We start from the raw sequence: 20,861 nt of genomic DNA on the forward strand, positions 1-20,861 counted from the left end.
AAAAGTAAAAAAAGAGGGCATTACGATCATATTCACCAAAATGAAACCGCCTTTCAAGCGCAGAGAAAGGTCTATACCAGATACATACACTTCAATACGTGTCACAAATCTCTCGGATAGAGTGACAAAGGAACATATTGAAGAAATATTCAAGGAATATGGTGAAATTATCGGAATTGAATTTCCTGAACGTCTTGAAGATGAGAAGAGTAAGAAGCGATGTTTTATAGATTTTGAAGATATTGAAAGTGCACGTCGTGCGGTTGAAGAAATGGATCAGGTTCTATTCAAGGATTTTAGATAATTATTTTAATGATCTTTACAATTAAATATTTGAACAATTTTTAGGGATGGATTGACGAATTAGTCATAAGCGTGATACAAGTTCCTCCGACAAGAGAAAGTATGGAAAAGAAAAAACTCAGAGCGAAAAAAATTACTGGAACTCGTTCAAGGTCACCATCAACTGATTCTCACACTTCTTCTTCTCCTTCTCCAACCAGAAGTCTTAGTGAAACAAAAAGTGATAAAAAATCGCTTGATAGCACCTCAAAATCAAACGAACAACTTGTTGGCAAAAAAACTTTGGCAGAAAGACAACAGCTGCTTTCTCAAAAAAAGAATGATCAGCAAATGTCTTCATCTAGGACTCAATCTAAAAGTACTAGCAGCTCAAAGGATAGCAATTCTAATTCCTCTTCCATGGCAAAGGATGATAAAGAAAATGAGTCACAGAAAAGAAAAGAAGATAGTGGGGTCCGCGACAAAGATAAAGAAAGATTGACAAACAGAAATGACAGAAGGACATCTGAAAGACATCGATCACCAGTGCGAAGTCGCGATCGCCAGAGAAGAAGAGACGATCGTGACAGAAGAAGAAGCAGGAGCAGAAGAGGCAGTAGGAGGGATAGCAGGAGTCGAAGTAGAAGTAGAAGAAGCAGGAATCTCAGAAGGAAAGACAGTCGAAGCAGAAGCAGGAGCAGAAGTCGACGCAGAAGTTATAGCAGATCTGGAAGAGACAGAGACAGAGACAGAAATAGAGAAAGGGAGAGAGAGAAGGACAAAGAGAGGGAAAGAGAAAGAGATAGAGATAGAGATAGAGCAAAAGAAAGAGAAAGAGAGAAAGAAAGAAACAGAAGAAGAGGAAGAAAAGAGTATTCCAGCAGATACAAGCGACGTCGCCAAAGCGAATCTGATTCGTCGTCTTCTTCTTCTTCTTCGCCCACATCTCATTCCCCAACATCCTCTTCTTCTCGTTCGTCTTCTCCTTCTTCATCACACACAGAACATTCAAATGCTGCAAAGCAGAGAAGAACACGGATGCAGCGCAGAAGGCGGGCACGTTCTTCTTCTTCTTCTTCTTCACGTTCTTCGCGTTCTTCTTCTCCTGATAAATCACAATCGCCTTCACACTCTCGTTCTCATTCTCGTTCTCGCTCTCATTCAAGAAATCGCTCATCTTCTCCATCGGCCTCTTCATCGGCATCTCCTTCTGCTTCTGCAACCCGCAAGCATTCACACTCACACTCAGCCTCTTCAACCTCGTCTTCTCCTTCTCCTTCTTCCCGTTCTAATTCTCGTTCTCAATCTCGTTCTCCTTCAGCTTCTTCCTCGTCTTCCTCTCCTTCTGCCAAATCAGCACACAATCAGAGAAAATCAATGAAAAGGCGCTCAAAACGAGCATCACGTGGTTCATCTTCTGCTTCTGCTTCTGCTTCTTCTCGGCATTCTGCACATGCAAAACAAACAGCAGGAACTCATACAAGACGTTCTTCTTCATCTCATTCTTCGCATTCTTCTCGTTCTCGTTCTCGTTCTCGTTCTCGCTCTGCTTCAACATCTTCTTCGTCTTCTTCCACTCCTTCGCATTCATCTCCTTCTTCATCTCGATCTCGGTCTCGTTCTCGTTCTTCTTCTCGTTCTCATTCACGATCACATTCAAATGCTCCTTCAACAACACAAAAGAAAGACGAAAAGCAATCAACTGCACAGCCAACAACTCAAAAGGAGGAGAAAAATGCAAGTTCTGATTCATCAACAGCTGCTAATGAGACATCTGAGGATAAGAAACAAGCAGCAAATTCACCTCGTTTATCTTCAGAATCTTCATCTTCATCTCTTTCATCATCGTCATCACCTTCTTCCTCTTCTTCTTCTTCCTCCTCTTCTTCTTCTTCTTCTGTGACAGATTCACAATCCCATTCTCAATCACATCCTGATAATCAATCAGAGGAAAAACCTTCGGATTCTTCTTCTTCCTCCTCATCAAAATCTTCTCCTTCAAACGCTTCTTCTTCAAAGTCTTCATCATCTCTTTTTCGCAAAACTCGTAATTCTCGTTCTCGTTTCCATTCGCCTTCGCATTCTCATTCGCGATCACCTTCTTCTTCTTCTTCTTCTTCTCGTTCTAGTTCTCCTTCTTCTTCTGATTCTGGCTCAGATTTAGAATCTTCTACACAACACGAAGCAAAGAGTGAAAAGAAAGTGAAACATGGAAAAGAGAAAGAGGATGAGAAAGAGAAAGAGAAAAAAGAAGAGAAAGAAGAAGAGAAAGAAAGTGAAAGTGAAGATATTTTGAAAGATGAAGAGAATGTATTTAAAGAAGTTCATCCAAAAGAAGAGGATTCCGACTCAGATTCTGCTGATGCACATCTTCCGGCAAGAAAAAGAAGATAAATAAATTATAATGGGTTTTTATTTATTTATTTTATCAGTCATCTTTATTTTTGGAATTAATAAAAATACAACTTCAAAAATCAAATAGTTATTTTTTTTTTCCTTTTATTTAATGAAAAACTCTATAGAATATGAACAAAAGAAAGAAAATTGAATGGAAAGTTGTATAAAAAGCTTATCTCACTTTGTGTAATTCTTGTTTTCCATATATTCTTCTTTCGTTCATTCCTGTTCAAAGCCGAAAGTCAATATTTGACAGTCAGTTGTCTCGAAGCATAAGTTTCTTAATTTGACACAAGTAAATAACCCATTGAAATCTTTATTTATTTCGTGCTATCTTTGAGATATTTTTGTTTCTTAATGTATTTTTAATATTTCTTTTTTTTAAAAAAAATACAAAAAATCTCTTCTTTTTGTGTTATAAACTCGTTTATTAAAAATGAGGATTAATCAAAAATTAATAAAAAGATTGATAACATATAGACAAATAGGCAAAGAAGCAAGAAATAAGAAATAAGAAATAAAGAATGAGATGAAAAAAGTTGATTATTATAAGAAAAAGCAACAAAATCCTGTTAAAATTCAAAAAAGATAAAATAAAATAAATGAAAAGAGGGCAAATACAAGTAAATAAAAAAACAATATGAAAACAAAGAGGGATAAAGCCATGAAAAAAGGAGAAAAAATAAAGAACAAAATTAAGGTAACTGTTCGTTGTTCAATTTGTTTGTTGAAAGAATCCTGAAGAGAATGAATATTTTCATTAAGATTAACATAAGATGAATCTGACTAAACAAAAGGCAACGATACAAGAGGCAGCAATTTCATATGCAATTTTTTTCCTTTATTTTTATTTTATTTTTTTTAAGTTTTCCCCTTTTCCTTCTTTTTTTCCCTCTTCGTTCAGAAACTCTGTCTTTTCTTTATTATTTCACAATTGTTTGCTACGCGTCACATGGCTTTGTGTCTCTTCTTCTGTCAAACGCAAATATCTCTTTTTCCTTTCTCCTTTCCATTTTCCTCTTCGCTCTCCCTCTTCGTCCCCTCCTCCTCTTCTCTTCATATTCTCTTCCTTTACTCTGGCGGTGCCATCACACTTGTTCCTTCCTTCGTCATCGATCCTGACTGCTCCGACAGATCCACATCGTCTGCAATTGGCACATACTTCACTCTTTCGCTCTTCCCTTTCAGCAGCTGCCACAGCACAAGCACGCTCAGCATCCCCGTCACAGCCACAAGCACCACACTCAACGCTATCCCGACCTGCCATGCACCAGTCTGGTATTTTCTTACTGGAATCTTCAGACACATGTCTTCGATACCGTTGTAGTAGTACCCAACCTCGCACTGCGCAAACACACACTGTGATGTATCGAACTGCTGTGTGGTTGCATTGCACGGGTGGCCGTACACTTTGTGCGAGCGGCGGGGTGCTTTTGTTGCACATTCCGGAGACAGCTCCACCTCCCACTTGAAGCAGACATCGAAGTACTTCACCAGACGGCCCTGTGCAAGTGTCTTGAATCTTTTCGCGGTGAACTCGTCAGGCGTGGGGAAGTGAGACGCAACAGCATCAGGAGACACCCTCACAAACTCCAGCACATCCTTCGCGCCTTTCTCTTTGCCTTCTTTTTTCGTCTCTTCACTCACTTTCTTCCTCAACTCCCAGTTGTATGTGTATGGCTCCTCAAACGCCCACCGCATGCCCACTCCTTTCCTTACGAACTCAGCTGGGAGTGTGTCGAGCTTCGCTTTTGGATATGACACCTTCAGTGAATGAATCCAGTCAGAGTCGTGATAAGAACCGAAGGGATATGTGCCCACAGAATATTTGGAGAGATCGATATCTTCATTGGCTGAAAAAAATTTTTTTGTGGATTGGAAGAAAACAAATGGAAAAATAAAAGGAAAAAAAGAAAATAAATATCCATTGCCAAAAGCAATCAAAAATCATTGAAAGCATCATCAAAAACGAAAATATTTAAAATTTATCAAATATTTTTTTTCCATTATAAGTTGTTGGTTTTAAAAAAAAAAAAAAAAAAAAAAAAAAAAAAAAAAAAAAAAACAGATCATATTCACACATTTTGAATTCTGGTGCTCCATGTCAATGGAACTGCCTGCAAATACAACTTTCCCCAAATGTCCTTCAACAACACGGTCCAACATCAGGGCGCAGCTTCCACCGCACAGCCCATCCTAATTACAGAAATAGACAGAAAGTTAGAAGATAGCAAAAGAAGAAGAAGAGGAAGAGGAAGAAGAAGAAGATAATGGTGATGATGAAAATGATAATGATTATGATAAAAATACATTCAGAAATCCAATAAATTAATATTTAAATGAATGAAAGCATCAAAAAAACAGGAAAAAAATCAAACAGTAACAAAGAGAAGATGCTGTGGATCGAATGTTCTGTGGTTGGGGTCTTCAAGAAGTGTCTCAAGATGCTCTTCTTCGTGTTCTTCTTCATCTGTTATATCCAGCATGTATCTGTTATTATCATAAATGAAAAATAAAAAGAAAAAGAAAAAGAAAAATAAAATTTGGAAAATTACATTTTAAAAAAATGCATATAAAAGCATCAGAATTTTGAATGTTACAAAACAAAAATTATTTTTGGAATAATCTTTGAAGATTCATTTATTTTTTTTTTCTGTCAAAGCATAATTTCAAGTATTTTTATAATCTCTCTCTCTCTCTCTCTCTCCTCTATTCATTCATTCATTCATTATCCCTCCAATCTTCAATCAATTAATCAACCAACCAACCAATAAGCCAACATACTTTGACGAGTAATCGTGTGTGAATGTGCTGTTGTCCTCCTTGCTGAATGTGCGTGTTCTGCCAGATGTGTACCAGGTGGTGGAGATGCTTTTGTCTGTCAGATATTGATACCTTGGAACCTGAGACAGGATTGCCTGTGACTCCAGCTGAGTGTAAATCTTGTTCTTTCGGACATCTAGACGAAAGAATCAAATCAAAAAGAAAGAAAGAATAGAATAGAAAAATGTCAATAAAAGATATTGAATAACAAATAATAACAATAAAAATTGAAGAATATTCGATTAAAATCTCAAAGAAAAAGACAACAGCGATCCCAAGGGGAAAGAAATAAACAAATAAAATAAAATAAAATAAAATCATTTTTATCATTCGCTCTCAAAAAAATTAACTTTTCCCTATCCAACTATTAAAAAAAAAAAAAAAAAAAAAAACATACCGACTTCAGGCATTAGAGGATACACGTTTCCAACAAGATACTGAAGTGTGTTCATTGCGAGTGTCGGGTGCCCTCCGCTATTCGACCGCACATCCACAATCAAATAGTCAATAGCCCTTTCTCTCATCAAAGTATTGGCATATGTCATTTCCTCGGTAAATATGTCGTGTCCATGCTCTGATCTGTAGAATGCGCCAAGTCGCATAAACCCAATGTTCTTCTCCTGTTCTTTCACTTCGTAAAAAGAGAGAAACTGGCCTTTGAACAGCTCTTCCATCGTGTCTTCTTCTCCTTCGTTTTGCCCTTTGGCATCAGGAACTTCCAAATGCTTGAAGAAATTCGTGCCATCTGGAATAAATGTTGTTTCCTCAACACTTTCGAATATTCTGCCCAAAACTGTGCTTTTCTTCTTCGTTTTCTCTCTTTTAACTTGGGCATTTTCTCGTTCAGCTGAATTTGAAGAGCTCCCAACATTCAAAAGTGGGCACAGACTCTTAAAATCGGTGATGTTCTGTAGTGAAACACCGTACCATGGAATGGTCACGTCTGATTCTTCATCACCCTCTTTTTTCACAGTAACTTGAATTGTTGAGGTTGGAGGTATTGGAAGCCTTTCGAGTAATCTAACTGCAAAATCAATCTGAACAGCGCGTGTGAATCTAGACGCACTATTCCTTGAAATAAACAAATTATCGGTTGCCCATCGATTAATAGTCTCAAGGGCTCGTTCTGCTTGGGTGGGTTTTGAATCATCCAAAGATATGTAAAGAATTTCATAATTCGTTAAATTATCACCTCCGTGTTCTTGAAGATGTTGTTCTGTTACAAATTTGAAAGCTGCAGGAAGGGCAGTAAAATATATGTGAACGTCTGATCCGTCTTCAGACTCTTCAGCTTTAATTCCAAAAGGTAGCACAAAAGCAAAATTTCGCGAGCAAGGCTTTTGAAAAGCTAACTGATTATCTCGCGATTTTCCAAATAAAGAAGCTATCTCCGAATAAAACGATTCAGCATCTGCATAATCATTATTATACAATTTATTTAGCTCGGCTTCCAGATCAAAGCTTTCATCTGCATATGGTTCATGTAATGACAACTCAGCATCTTTCATAGCGTGCATATCCAACATTTTTAGGATTGCATTAAGAGTGGCTTCTTTTTCTTTTTTTGTTTCATCAAGCTTTTAAATTTATACAAAAGCCAACATAAAATATCACCATCAAAATTAAAATCAATTTTAAAAAATATATACTTCAAATGATTTTAAACATTCTTTTAAAACTTGGTACTCAACTGCTGTTTTTGTAGTGAACTTGCAATCGCCATCATTGCAAACTGCCGAGAAAGAAAGCGCAAAAATGAATATGATCATTAATCCTTATTATACTTATTAGGATCAATTGATAAGAGAAATTCACAAATGTGGTCCATGATGATAAAAGAAATAAAAAAAGACTAATTAATACGAAAACATAATGATTTCGACATAACCCATAAGAAATAAATTATGTGAATGTCTTTGCCTTTAACCCGTTATAAAAGCACAGATGAAATATTAAAGCAAATTGCAAAAACAAAAGAAAAAGTCAAAACTATTATACCAATTGAAAAGTACAGAATAGCTTCAAATAAAATCAAATTAAAGACTGACGTTTCGCAAAAGAAAAATGATTGGCTCTCTGATTTTCGTTCAACAGCAAAGGAAATGTGTATTTTAAGCATTGCTTTCTATAATTTTTTGTATAACTTTGATAGTTTAGTGTTCAACTTAAGCGACAAATTCACAATCAAGAAAAAATTATGTCAACAATTTTTCAAGACGAATCGATAAATTATACGAGCGTCTCCAATATGTGCGCGGATTTGTTAGCCTCATTAGAAAATCTTCAAAATCCGAATTCGGATGAAGGTTCCACAAGCTTTTTGTGCTCTGATTCAAAAGAAAATCTTCTAAAAGAAGCGAAAGAGAGAGAAGTCTCATCCATTCAACCTCTTGGCTTCAAAGACATTTGGAATTTACTGCTTCAAGAATGTGAAGAAAATGAAGAACTATTTGTAAATGATACAAACAGTTTGCCTATTCTGATATGGATAGATATTTTTAAACTTTCACATCTTCATTCTGACTTATCGCGAAATTTCAATATCATAGGTCTGAAACAGGAACTAACAGAAATAAAAACAGATGTTTTTTCAATTGCATCTTTCAAAGGAATTGGCGAACGATCAGTTGAAGATTACGGAAAATCTGCATCAAGTCCTGTTTCTTCTGAAAAAACTCCCCAAGCATTTTCTGTAATATCTCCGCTCATTGCGCCTGTAGAAGAAAGAGTTCAAACATTTCGCGATCATCTTTCGTTCTCTCTCGCGGAAATATCGAAAGAAATCAATGCGGCGCAAAGCGATCTTGACAATGGCGTGTCGAAGATCGCATTTTCTGTAAAATCCGCTGATGAATTGGCGCTGTTGATAGAAGAGGAGTTTTCTGTGTTCAGCAAGCAGAATGCATTCAAAGCTGTTGGATGCGAAGAGAATGAAGGAGAAAAAGGGAGAGACGAAGCCAGTTCTCACTCAGCTTCTTCTGCTTCTCTAATAACTCCTTCTTCAGCAAGATCAAAGATCCCTTCTACATTCACTAGAGCCTCCTCTGCTTCCTCCTCTGAAGCACCGCTCAAAAGGAAGATTGCATCACGCCCTTCACTTCAAAATCCTGTTTCATCATCGTCATCATCATCATCTTCTTCTTCTTCTTCTTCTTCTTCCATTTCTTCCACTTCATCTTCCACTTCATCTTCATCTGTCAAATCAATCAAATCAACCCTTCCCACATCATCTGTGAGACCGAAGCGCTCTTCTTCGGCTTCTCGTGCTTTGACCACACCTCACACGCAATTCAGTTCTCATGGCACAGCTTCATCTTCTCCATCTTCTTCTTCTGCTGCTGCTTCTTCTGCTTCTTCTTCTTCTTCTTCTACTTCTTCTTCTTCTTCTTCTTCGGCAAAATTACCATTAGCCAATCTCAGAGCATCAACTCCAAAGAAAACTTCCCAGCCACTTTCAATCAGAAACAGTAAAATCGTCGCAGCCCCTAAGCCCAAGCCTAAAACAGTCAAAATATCCAATTCATCTGCAGCTTCTGGTACAACTTCATCTTCATCTTCTCCTTCGTCCTCATCCTCATCTTCAGTGAAAATTACTCGTTCATTATCCACATCAAGAATTCCCTCTGCCAACAGAACAACACTCCATTCACCTTCAGTGCGGCAGCTGTCTCCCGGCCGTTCTGCTGAAGAGGAAGATGAAACAGAGCTGGTTGAGCAGATCAGCTGCCTATCGAATTTCAAACAAAGACTCAACAGATTGCAGCAGTTCAAGCCGAAGTTCAGGTCATTGAGGTGTCTTCCATTGTCTGTTGGAGGGATGTGTGAGACAAAATGTTCGGAAGGTGCAGTAGAAGAAGAGGAAAAAAAAGAAGACAAAGAAGATAGAGAAGACAAAGAAGTGAAAAGCGAAGATGGATCAGTTGGAATTTCATCTGAAAGAGTAATGGAAGGATCTTTTAGTACCACTTTAGCTAGTTCTGATGCTTCTTTTCCTTCTTCTTCTTCTTCTTCTTCTTCTTCTTCTTCTTCTTCTTCTTCTTCAACAGAGACAGCAGCGGAGGCAGCATCTGCGCAGTTTCAGCAGCGTATTCTGCATCTTCTGCGGTCATCTTCGATGAAAGGGAAGAAGAAGAGGGATGTGGCTGAGCGGCTGTTGTGGGAGATTGAGATGGAGGTGGAGGCAGAAGGAAAAGGAAAAGGAAAAGGAAATGCAAAAACAGAAGCAGAAGCAGGAGGAGAGGCACAGGATGAGCAAGCGAGAGAAGGGAAAGAAGGAAGCAGGTGGAAGGGAATGCTGGTTTCGGATGTGATGGTATGTGTATTTCTTTTGTGTTTGATTGATGGTTTTTCTCATTTTGCTGCTATTTTTATTTATTTGTATTTTTAAAAAAAATGTGAATCTTTATCTTTTATTTATTTATTTATTTTCATTTTCATTTTCATTTTCCTTTTCCTTTTCATTTGATTTTAAACATTTTAATCCAACAACCACAAACAAACCCGTTTATTCCAACATCAACTTGTGTTCTGCCATTTCCAGTCATTTCTTGAATGGCACGAGTCAGTTGCACGCCTTCACCAAATGATTGAGACACTGAACAGTAGAATCATATCAGATAAATTGAAGAGATTGCAGCAGGAAAAAAGTAGAAAATTGGTTTGGATGTTTTATTTGATGCTTTATATTAATAATAATAATAATAATATTTTTTATTATTATTGTTTTTCTTTTTTCTTTTCTTTTTTCTTTTTTCTTTTCTTTTTTCTTTTTTTTTCAAACAATTTTTCCTCTTCCTTTATCTTCATTGCAATTTATTCAATCTTAAAATATTCATTCATATTTGATAAATGACAAATTCATGTAAATTTGTGTGATTGCGTGATTGTTGTGTTCTTTTGCCTTGGCAGACGCAACAAGAATTACTTCGCCAAAAAAGGGAGAAAGAGAAGGAGAAAGCAGAGTGGAAGAAAAAGAAGGAAGAAATCGAAAAATTGCTGAACGTTCAGAGAGAAATATTTGAAGCAAAAGAAGAAGAAAGGAGAAGAAGAGAAGAGGAAGAGGAAGAGGAAGAAAGGAGAAGAGAAGAAGAGAAGCGAATTGAAGAGAAAAAAGAAAGAGAAAGAAAGAAAGAGCAACTGGAGTTATATCATGACCGTATGAAACTTGGAGATTTAATTTTGTTCAATATTTTTTTTGACAGAAATCTAAAGCACAATTTAAAAGAAGAGGATGATTTTTTTTTTCTTTTCTTGAAATCTTCCATTAAATTGATATTGATATTTATTAATTGATATTATTGATTATTTTTTAACTTAATTTGTTTTTTATTCTTATTCTGAATATTCGCTTATTATAATGATGTTTATGTATATTTAACAAGAATTACGGCAAATGGAGGCGAATGCTGCTGTTGAGCTTGCCAGAAAAGCAGAGCAAGAGTTGGCAGAAAAAGTTATTCGAGACGAAGAAAACAGAAAAAGGGTGGAATTCAGAAGAAATGAATTTGAGAAAGCGAAGGTTTGTTGATATTGCAAAATATGTTCAAAAATAAAAGTGTTGAATGATTTTGTTGTTTAATTGCAAACTTTTCTTTTCAAACAAAAAACTTTATTTTTTTTTTTTTTTTTGAGCAGACTGCTATTGCTGAAAAGAAGAAAGAAATTGAAAAGAAAGAAATGGAAAAAGAAGAACGACTTGAAAAATTGAGAGAAAAAGTTAGGATCACTGCTGAAAGGTTTGAAATAAATGTTAATTGGATTTGTGGATTATTGAAATATGTGCTAAAAAAATTGAAAATGAGTGAAATATTCAATTTATTTTTTTTTTTTATTGTATGTCTTCGATTTTGTATACTTTTCATTTTTATTCCCTGATCTATCGAATGTGTTTGTTTCAAATCTCCTCAATGGCCTTTCCTGATATAGTGATCCTGCTCGACTTCTTCAACCTATTGAGTCCAGCCAGTATTCCAGTTCAGAATCCCCCGAGAGTGCTGATATGTTTGCCATACATGGCTACACCGATGAGGAAATGTTCAACGACCCCCGCTTTCAGATTCAGCATGCTTTGAGACTGAAACATCTGGATCAGACTCCATACGCACAAATGCTGATGAAGCAGGTGCAGCCAAAACGGTTTGTGAGTCGTGAATGTGTTTGATTGATGAAAATGAATGAATAAGAAATTGAGACAAAAGATTTATTTTTTTTTTTTTGCTGAATTTTTGGATTGAAAAGAGTTGATTGTGCTTATATCATCATTTATTTTAACTTTTATTCATTTATAAATTTCGTTTATTGTCAAATTTCCTATTTTAATCGAATATTTTAATTTTTCTAGCCCTCCGCGAATAGATACGCTGACAACAGAGCAAAAGGATATCCAACTGAAGCAAAATGATAAAAATAATAATTTATTGTGAAATGTTTTTTTTATCATCCGTAGTCAAAAATTATTTTTTCAGTTGACTTCGAACAGAAGCTTTAAATAATAAAGAAAAAATAAAGGAAATTATTTTTATACAGTCTGTCCAAAAAAAAATGTAGATCATCCCTCAAAATTAAAAAAAGAGATATTCCCACAATCTCTGGCTGAAATTACGAGAAAAATACAATGCAAACAATTTCCTTTCTGGATGCGAGAACACCAAACAAAAGGACGTTATTGAGCAGCCAAGTTCCAAATATATCAGAATACAGAGTTGAATACGTTGCAACGCATTTTTCACATCCTTTGGAAGAAATGATTCATGAAAATATTTGAATGAGAGCAGCTTTGAAAGAAAAGGAAGACAGAGAAAAAAAAATTGAACAATTCAGGCAGAATGACAGTGAGGTTGAAGGAAAATGCAAAAGGCCATACACTCCAACAACTGTCGAAAAAAGAAAAAAACTTACAGATTAATACAGAATTTATGGAAGAAGCAAGCCCGAAAACTGGTATGCGAATGAATGCACCCTAACAAGCATCACCACCAGCAGATATTTACAAAAACTGCAGATTGGGATGGATATTATTCACAATGAAAAACAAAAAGGAAGAAAAAAATAGTGAACAATGACCGAAACAAGAATCTCATAAGACAAAAAATGAAGCAAAATTCATTAACCACCCTTCGAACAATATCACACGAGCATTCTTCAACTGGATTACATATTTCAAAATCTACTGTGCACAATATGCTTCATGAAAAAAAACAATGATTCAGATTTATTCCCGATATTTTCTTTCAAGAGAATTACTATTAGGCCAGCATACGCAAACACCAATGAAAATAAGAAACAAAGAATTCATTTCATTGAAAAATTATTCCAATACGAGAAAGATGGTGCGCTAATTTTCTACATCGATGAGACGTCATGGAACGTCAGTTGCATCAGGAAATGCGGTTGGGCAGAAAGAGGAGAAAAAGTTTTGGTTCCTCCACCTCCACTATTTCAATCTATAACAGCAATAACATCCATATCCATGTTAGGAATGGGCTACACAGAAGTGATTTGAGGAACAGTCAACCATGAAGTGTTTTAGGCCTATATTAAGCGTTTTCTATTATCCATTAAAAATTACAAATCGTCTGTGATCGTAATGGATAATGCAACAATCCATCTTCTTAACACGGAGAGTCTTACAAAAGAAGCTGGGCATGTCATGCTATTAAACGCTGCATATTCTCCAATTTTGAACCCAATCGAGAATATATTTGGCATTTGGAAGGCAAGAGTTGAATCAAATACGTTAAAGTGGGAAGGGGAGTCACACTTTTTCGCTGAAATGGCAAAAACCTTTGAAGAAATTTCTGCCAGAGAAGTCAGAAAAACCATCATGGATATCGAAACAAATATACGGACGCAGATCATATCCTTGAAGGATCTGTGAAGCAAGTTTTCACTTTTAATTTTTTTCCACATTTCATAAGTTTTTTTTGTTTCAAATGTAACATTCGCTTTCTTATTACAATGATTTTTTTTGAAACAAAAACAAAGTTGAAAAAACATATTCGTAACTTATGTATGCATTTGTTCGTTCATTATATTTTCAGCACTTCAATTCACAAAACAAAAACAAATTTAAACAGAATGCCTTTTTGTTTTCTATTAAAAAATAAAAATAAAATCACATTATTCAATAGTTTTTCACAATTCGATTGAACGAGGTGAACATTGAAATGTTCAAAATAGTTTGATAAAAACAACAATTAACAATACGTCAACAACTATTCTTCAAGCATGCAAGATTGAAAAGAAATAAGTTGTTGCAACGTAAATCAAAAAAAAAAATGATGATGACAAATATGAAAAACAAACAAAAACTTTACAGCGTGTGAAGAAAAATAAAAGCACTTATCAAATTCTTCCACTTGTTTGTTGAACAAAGAGATGTGAACAAATAAACACTCTTCTTTTGAAAAGATAACTATTTGCTAAACAACTCATTATCAAAATGAAAACAAATAAAAAAACAATATTCAAATTGCAAAAACAACACACCCTTGTGTCATTTTTGCTTCAGAGTTCATTTATTTATTGAAAATTCACAAATTTATGAAAAGAAAAAGATTCCACAAGCGATGTGGGGAATATCTCTTTTTTTAATTTTGAGGGATGATCAACATTTTTTCTGGACAGATCAACATTTTTTTTTGGACAGACTGCAGTATGTTGGAAAACCCGAACATTTGCAAAAACCCGCACATTACATCTTGAATAATAAAAAAGTTGATGAAAATTAATAAAATGATGTTTTTTTTTTGTTTAAACTCAATGTCGTTTTCAAAAATTCATTTTTATTCTTGAATATTAACTATTTTGGTACAATTTTCAGTTGAAGAAAAATCTTGATTCTTCTCATTTTTATTATGATGTTATCTTTCAATGATTTCATTCTTTTTTTGTTGTCAACAAAATCACTCAACTTTTAAAGAATTTTTGTCTTTGACATCTTTTTTTTATGCGAAGTTAAAAAAACCAGAAAAATTGAAATCTTTTCACAAATAATAAAATGACAAAGAATTAACTGATAATATTAACACATTACAACAGCGAAACATTGAAAATGACTTCTATTTCATAGAAAAATCGGAAAATTACAACATTTATCTGATTTTCTTTTTAAAATGAAATAAATATGAAGAAAGTCAGTATATGAAATTAATGAAATTCTATTGAATTCCATAATTGCATTATAACTTTAAATGGAAATTAATTTGCAGATTTGTCATAGTTGCGATCATCACATTGTCTTCAATCAAAACAATGGGTTCAAAACTTATAATACAATTATTTCTATCCAACAACATTTTTTAAATTATTCAACTTTGAAGAAATACCTTCATGTGGTTTGTTCTTCATGTTTGATTTTGATTTTGATATCAAAAAATAATATTTTGTTCTTTTCAAAGACAATAGCACAACAATTTATAGTTTATTTTTTTCGACAAGTTTTTCAATGAAAAAGGTATATTTTTATTGTTGCAGGTTTGTGGATCACTTATTTTCTTTCACAAAAAAATTTAGTGCATTTTCTATTATGCGATTCGTTTTTTTAATTTGAAAATGAAATAGATTGTTTTTCTCTTTTGTTTTTCTTTTTTCAAAAATGTTTTTATTTCTTTTTATTCTAAAAATTATTGTTTCTTTTCATTGAAAATGCGTACACTTTCTTTTTTAGATAAAATAGAGTTGTTCTGATTCTTTATCAAGAATTATTGAAACTTATTGTTGGAAACAACACCATTAACAAAATGTTTGACAATAAAATTGCATAGAGATTTCCTGAATGATTATTGTTCGATATGTGTAATTCTTTTTGAAAAGTCGCAAATGTTTAATTTTCAAATAAATCAAAAATTTCAAATCTTGATCAAATTTCGGTTCCCGCTCATGCAACTTCACTAATATGGAAATATCAACATAGTTAAGGATTTGTTTCAATGATAGCAAAATTTGGTGAGTGAAAACAGAAATTTGATAGAAATATGAAATTTTTGATTTATTTAAAAATTAAACATATGCGACTTTTCAAAAATAATTACCCATATGAAGAGATTGAAACGGCTTGTTATGTTATTCAACTTTTCACGATAGTTTATTTCTCACTAATCATTTTTCTTTGGATAATTTTCACTTTCATCAGAATCCGCAAAAAAAACATATATTGCTCAGATAATCTTTTGGGCAAACCTTTCACCGATCTCATGGAATATTTTTTGTGCAATTTTTTTTCATCCGAATCTTTTTTTTCATTGCTTGATGAAAGATCATCTTCTATGTATTCACTGCTGTCAAGATCTCTTTTTTCTCTTTTCTTTCGATTTTGAAAATTTGTCGGAATGATGATCAGTCTCTGAAGATTCATCTTCAGAGTGATTAGAAGAACTTTACAAATCAGTAACTTGTTTTCGACCGTCTGCTTCATCCAAATGATCTGACTGACACAAAAAAAATCTATTCTGTTTGTTTTTTCTTCTGAAAACATGATCGACCAAAATATATTCTGCCACTTCTTGTGAATCAGTTGGATTCGATTCGAACTCTGATGAACATGAGTTATCGTTAGGCTCAGTATCTTCGCTAGTGTTTTCATAAGAAGCGAGGTTTGAAAGCTTTGAATCAGAAGAAGTTATTTTTGAAGATGAATGTCTTTCCTTTTTATTTTTAATCGTTTTTTGATTTATATTTGTAAAATGAACATTCTCAACTCTTTCATCATCATCAATTGACTTTTTCTCTTCAAAAACTTGCCATCCTTTTAGAACTGCTGTTGATGTAATAAGATTACCAGAGATTGACCATCGGTTCGTCTGTCTAGCCGGTTTTACACCGAAAGGCAAGGAATCCAAAGTGAGCCTCAGAACGTGAGATAATTGAGAAGACGTTATTCCAGCTTCGTAGAACCCATGCTGCATTACTCTTGGGGCCATCGCACAAAAAAAGCAATCTGCGATGGCTTGGACAAAAGGAAAAAATTCTGTTTTCATTTTGCTCACACTTGGTTCATTTCGAACATTTTTCAATTGCTTTTTAAGTGCTGCATTAGGTCAGAGATCAAGTGGCTGAAAGATATGGGATGCGTGTGCTGGCAGCACAACGACATCCGCGTTTTCTTCAGAAAACTTTTGCCACAGCTGGATATTTTTTCTTGAAGAATGTCCGTCAAGAATAATAAAAGCAGAAGGAAATAAATGGCTTGTTTTTTCTTCAGATGTTTTTTCGTATTAAGTTATTTCTTTTTCCGATAAGTTTGCTTTTGTCAGCTGAGCGTCATTCTTTATCCACCAATCTCATTTATCATCTTATTCAAATAGAAACATTACTTCATCAGAACAATTTTATTGAGTTTCATCACGAAAGTTTGAAATTATACAAACATCAACTTTAGGGAATCCGTCTGATGGAATTTGAAAACTCTTTTTGTTTCGAATTGAATTTTACACTCTGAAAATTCTTTAAAAGCATCAGATGCGGATTGGTGCAGTTGCTGCAACACTTGAATTCGATCTCCTTCCGAATACATTGTATTCGATAGTTCCAGTTTGTCAGAACAAATGGATTCCTTGTGACTTTTTTCATTATCGTACTGATCTTTGGATATTTGGGATTTTGTCGGTGAATCTGAGTTGTCTATTGGAAGAAGTTCTGATCCAGCTGATAAATGCAATTCTATTGATTCATGATCGTCTTCATCTTGGAAATTTTGTTGTGTTGTTTTTTCACTTGTTTCATTTTTTTTCTTTTTCTGTTTGAGATTTTTTAACATTTTTTCTTTCGTTTTCAATTCACTAGATTTCTTTTGGCGTATTTCATATTGATATTGATGAATTCTTTTTACAATTTTTCTTTGCTTCTGTATGAAAGGAAGAACATGTTCTAACATTATTTTTTCAAATAGTTCCTATGTCATCCATTCTTTTTGTGTTAAATGCAATACGAACGAATAGTCATTCCATTGTTCGTATATTTCTATTTCATATTTTGAACATTAAAGAAGATGAGTGGGGAGATGATATCCATCAGCTCTCACAATGAATAAAAGAGTTAAATGACGAAGAGGAGGTGTTTCTAAACATGGCAAGTATTTGCATTTCTCATTAGCAGTTCTTTTTTTTTGATGATGACAATTGGACTGGCAACTTGTTTCGTCCAATTGCAATATTAAAGAAGGATGATATTTTTTCTTCAGAATTAAAGTTCGCAAATGTGAAAGAAAAGACTGAATATTTGCTTTTAACAATGCTCTCAAGCGTGCATGATCAAGTCGAACTGGACTTATCATGCGCAATTGTTTTTGCCTTGAAAAAATATCGTTAACCCATCTCAGTCTCGGTGTTTCGATATATTCAGTCGAGGCCGGAGATCTTTCGATTCGAATTTGTCTTGCCTTGATTGGAAAATAAGTTTCAAATTTCAAAATAAAAAAATCATACTTAAAAAGGAATGCCATTAATTGATGGCTGCTACAAAATATTGTGCCAATTTAATATAATTTGAACAAGCTTCTCTTCTTCTTCCTTCGTTAAATATCGTGGCCTTCCATTAATACCAGATATCTCACCTCGTAATTCCATTCGATTTGCTCTATTTCTTCGAAAATATTCTTATCTGGAATTATTCATATTTTCTGTCTTCACTTTTTGCATTTCAAAAATTTGGTTATTTTCCATTGACTGATTTCTGCAATATTTTTGGCTTTTTGAAAATTAAATATGGAATCTCTGCCATTATAATAAATGTATTTTCATTCCGATTAAAAATTCATTTATAATTTCATGTGTTTATAAAAAAAGTCTTTAATTTAACACTTAAATTATATGATGTTTCCAAAAATCCTAAGAGTGCTGGTTTTTGCAAATGTTCGGGTTTTCGCACACATCATTAAAAATATATACACTAAAATAAGTCAGTTTGATGAATTACACTAACATCGTTTAATGTCTGACCATTATTTTGAAAATAAGTTAACTTGATAAAAGAAGCATTTTGCATTTCATTTTTTAAATTCCACTCCATGTTTTGTTCACCAAACAAAACAGTTATCAAAGCTCAAAACAGTTTCTTTATTTATCATCGAAAAAATGACATAAATAAAATACTGGCAGAAATTAAGGTTCGTTAAGTTTCCTGACAAAAAAAAAAAAAAAAAAAAAGAAATTCGAATATTAAAAGGTTAAGAAATTCCAATATATTCATATTCATTGAATTCAAAATACCACAATTACTGCAACTCAAAAAGCAGATGGAAATAAAAAGGTATTGTGCAAAAGGATATATTAGAAATGAAATCGGTTGATTAACTAAAACTTCAAAAGAATCGGTTTCAAAATACGTTTTCACAAAAAAACTTATTGCTCAAAGAATTTTCAAATGCAAACCTGGGTGTCCAACATTTCTGACAAGAAAAAACAGAATTATCGTCAAGAAAGCGCTGAAAGAAAATTTGATGCATAGGGCAGGAGATATCCCAAAGGTCACAGGTATCCATTGAGGTCTTTCCACAGCACGATAACTGTTGCACAATGTTCCGTCCAAATACACACCACGAAAAAAAGAAACCATACGAATCGTATTATTCAAAACAATAGAGAAAGGACTTTGCATAGTGCCATTTGAGAGACGATGACAAATGGAATTATTCCTGTTTCGCGGATGAGAAACAAATTTCCCTTGATGGGCAAGATAGAAGATGGATGGCATGGATTCATTTAAAATGATTCTGTCACCTTCAATCATCAAAGTCAGAAACCTCGAGAAAAACTTCCTGCATGAGGTGCATTTGGTATGAATTTCAAAAGTGATTTATTAACATTTGAAAAAGCAATAAATTCAATTGATTATGTTTATGTTTTGAAGCACTCTCTGAAACAGCAAGCTTATGAAAAGTTGCATTTTTGCAGGAGATTCGTTCATAATAATGCACCTATTCATAAATCAAAGCTAGTGATAAAATATTGTGAAAACAATCGAATTCACACAATTTCATGACCACCACACTCTTCAGTTTTTTATCCAATGAAAATGTGTGATAAATGTTAAGCGATAGGTTTTTTGCAGATGAAGTCACAAAAACATCCATTATAGAATAAAAAGAAAGACTGACAACAAATTGGAAAAGAACACCTCAATTCATGATTAATAAGACAATCATGTCTATGCACGATAGATTGTCCGCAGTTATTGAAGCTGAAGGGAATTACACAAAATATTAAATAATTGTGAAAAATTTTTGATTTCTTTTTTTTTGTGAAATTTTTATAATTGTATTCTTTTTGGTACATTTTTTTAATTGTTATGGAACAATTTTTCATTTCATTTTATTCACAAAATAAAAATGAGTCAATTTTGATAATGACGATGTTTGTCAATTATTAAATATCATTTAACATAAAGAAAAAACACAACACACAAATATTTAAATCAAGAGAAATCAATTATAAAAATGTCGGATAGTTTTCGTTGGCACTGTATTTTTGCGGAAGCAATTCCATTTCAATTGTCAATGCTTGTGCTTTGAAGTGCGCCAAATACTGTTTCAGCAACACCATCAACGCTGACAAAGCTTTTCTTACCGAATTTTCTTCCTTATGATAACCATCTTCCTCTTTCTTGGAACAACTTCACAAAAAGGCGCATCTACCATGAGAGATCGTTGGCACTTTTTAATATCTTTCTTCTTTTTCATATTTTGCCGATCGCGCATAATTATAAATATTTTTGTGACTTCTTTTCCTCCCTTCTTTGGTACACGGAACGAGTGATAATTTCACGAATTCAATCAAAATCTATTCTTTTAAACTTTTCTCTATAAGATATCGTTTTTAGAGAGCAATGAGGAGATTCATATATAGCCGTAATCTCGTCAGAGCTGAATGAAGCAACGGAAGATTATTATCTTTTTAGAATGTTGAATGGAAAGCACGCGAACAGATTATTCATTCGTCCATCTGCAAAGTGAGTAAGATCATAACCAAGAAAAAAATTTTATCCTTCTTCTTCATCTTCTTAATAATTCTTATCACAATCCACACTCTTCCCATAATTTTTTTCTCTCTTTCCTCCTCTTTATTGTTCGGTTCTCAGTGGTCTTATCATCTAAATGCAAATGAATCAGTGCTCTGAACACAGTAGTGAAAGCAGAAGGAAAGCAGATGGAAAGAGGGTACATAGCGACTGGTATTTTTTTGTTATTTTGTGAAATTACATAATTTATTTGAACACAATAGGATACAATGATTTCGTTCTATAAGTGTTTTTGATATTTTCTTACTGATAATAACTGATAAATATTAATAAAAACTCAACTTTCCCATAAACAAAATAATAAATTTATGTGCAAATTGTTATTAATTAAATTTGAATATTAAATT

At 33.8% G+C, this 20,861-nt stretch overlaps 3 protein-coding genes across 3 annotated transcripts; 2 read left to right on the forward strand and 1 right to left on the reverse strand.

Moving 5' to 3' along the window:
- Positions 1 to 40: 40 nt before the first annotated feature.
- On the forward strand, positions 41 to 2,761 carry MONOS_4599 (putative RNA-binding protein with serine-rich domain 1; the record flags this gene model as incomplete). The annotated part of the gene is made up of 2 exons (XM_067874686.1): positions 41 to 280; positions 349 to 2,761. The coding sequence occupies 2 exons, from the start codon at positions 41 to 43 to the stop codon at positions 2,674 to 2,676; spliced, it is 2,568 nt and encodes an 855-aa protein (XP_067736292.1). The 3' UTR covers positions 2,677 to 2,761.
- Positions 2,762 to 3,079: 318 nt separating this feature from the next.
- MONOS_4598 (uncharacterized protein) lies at positions 3,080 to 7,285 on the reverse strand. Its single transcript, XM_067874685.1, has 6 exons — positions 7,152 to 7,285; positions 5,900 to 7,079; positions 5,464 to 5,638; positions 5,058 to 5,169; positions 4,761 to 4,875; positions 3,080 to 4,532 (listed from the first exon to the last, which is right to left on the reverse strand). Exons 1-6 carry the CDS (start codon positions 7,269 to 7,271, stop codon positions 3,751 to 3,753), a joined length of 2,484 nt encoding a protein of 827 aa, XP_067736293.1. The 5' UTR covers positions 7,272 to 7,285; the 3' UTR covers positions 3,080 to 3,750.
- A 281-nt stretch (positions 7,286 to 7,566) lies between these two features.
- On the forward strand, positions 7,567 to 12,507 carry MONOS_4597 (uncharacterized protein; the record flags this gene model as incomplete). Its single annotated transcript, XM_067874684.1, has 10 exons — positions 7,567 to 7,606; positions 7,660 to 7,701; positions 7,770 to 7,970; positions 8,052 to 9,814; positions 10,043 to 10,159; positions 10,411 to 10,657; positions 10,884 to 11,020; positions 11,137 to 11,237; positions 11,428 to 11,637; positions 11,843 to 12,507. The coding sequence occupies 10 exons, from the start codon at positions 7,567 to 7,569 to the stop codon at positions 11,922 to 11,924; spliced, it is 2,940 nt and encodes a 979-aa protein (XP_067736294.1). The 3' UTR covers positions 11,925 to 12,507.
- Positions 12,508 to 20,861: the final 8,354 nt, after the last annotated feature.

This window comes from Monocercomonoides exilis (assembly GCF_001643675.1).
Source record: "Monocercomonoides exilis strain PA203 chromosome Unknown scaffold1-2713096, whole genome shotgun sequence".
In the NCBI taxonomy this organism is placed as follows: domain Eukaryota; phylum Preaxostyla; order Oxymonadida; family Polymastigidae; genus Monocercomonoides; species Monocercomonoides exilis.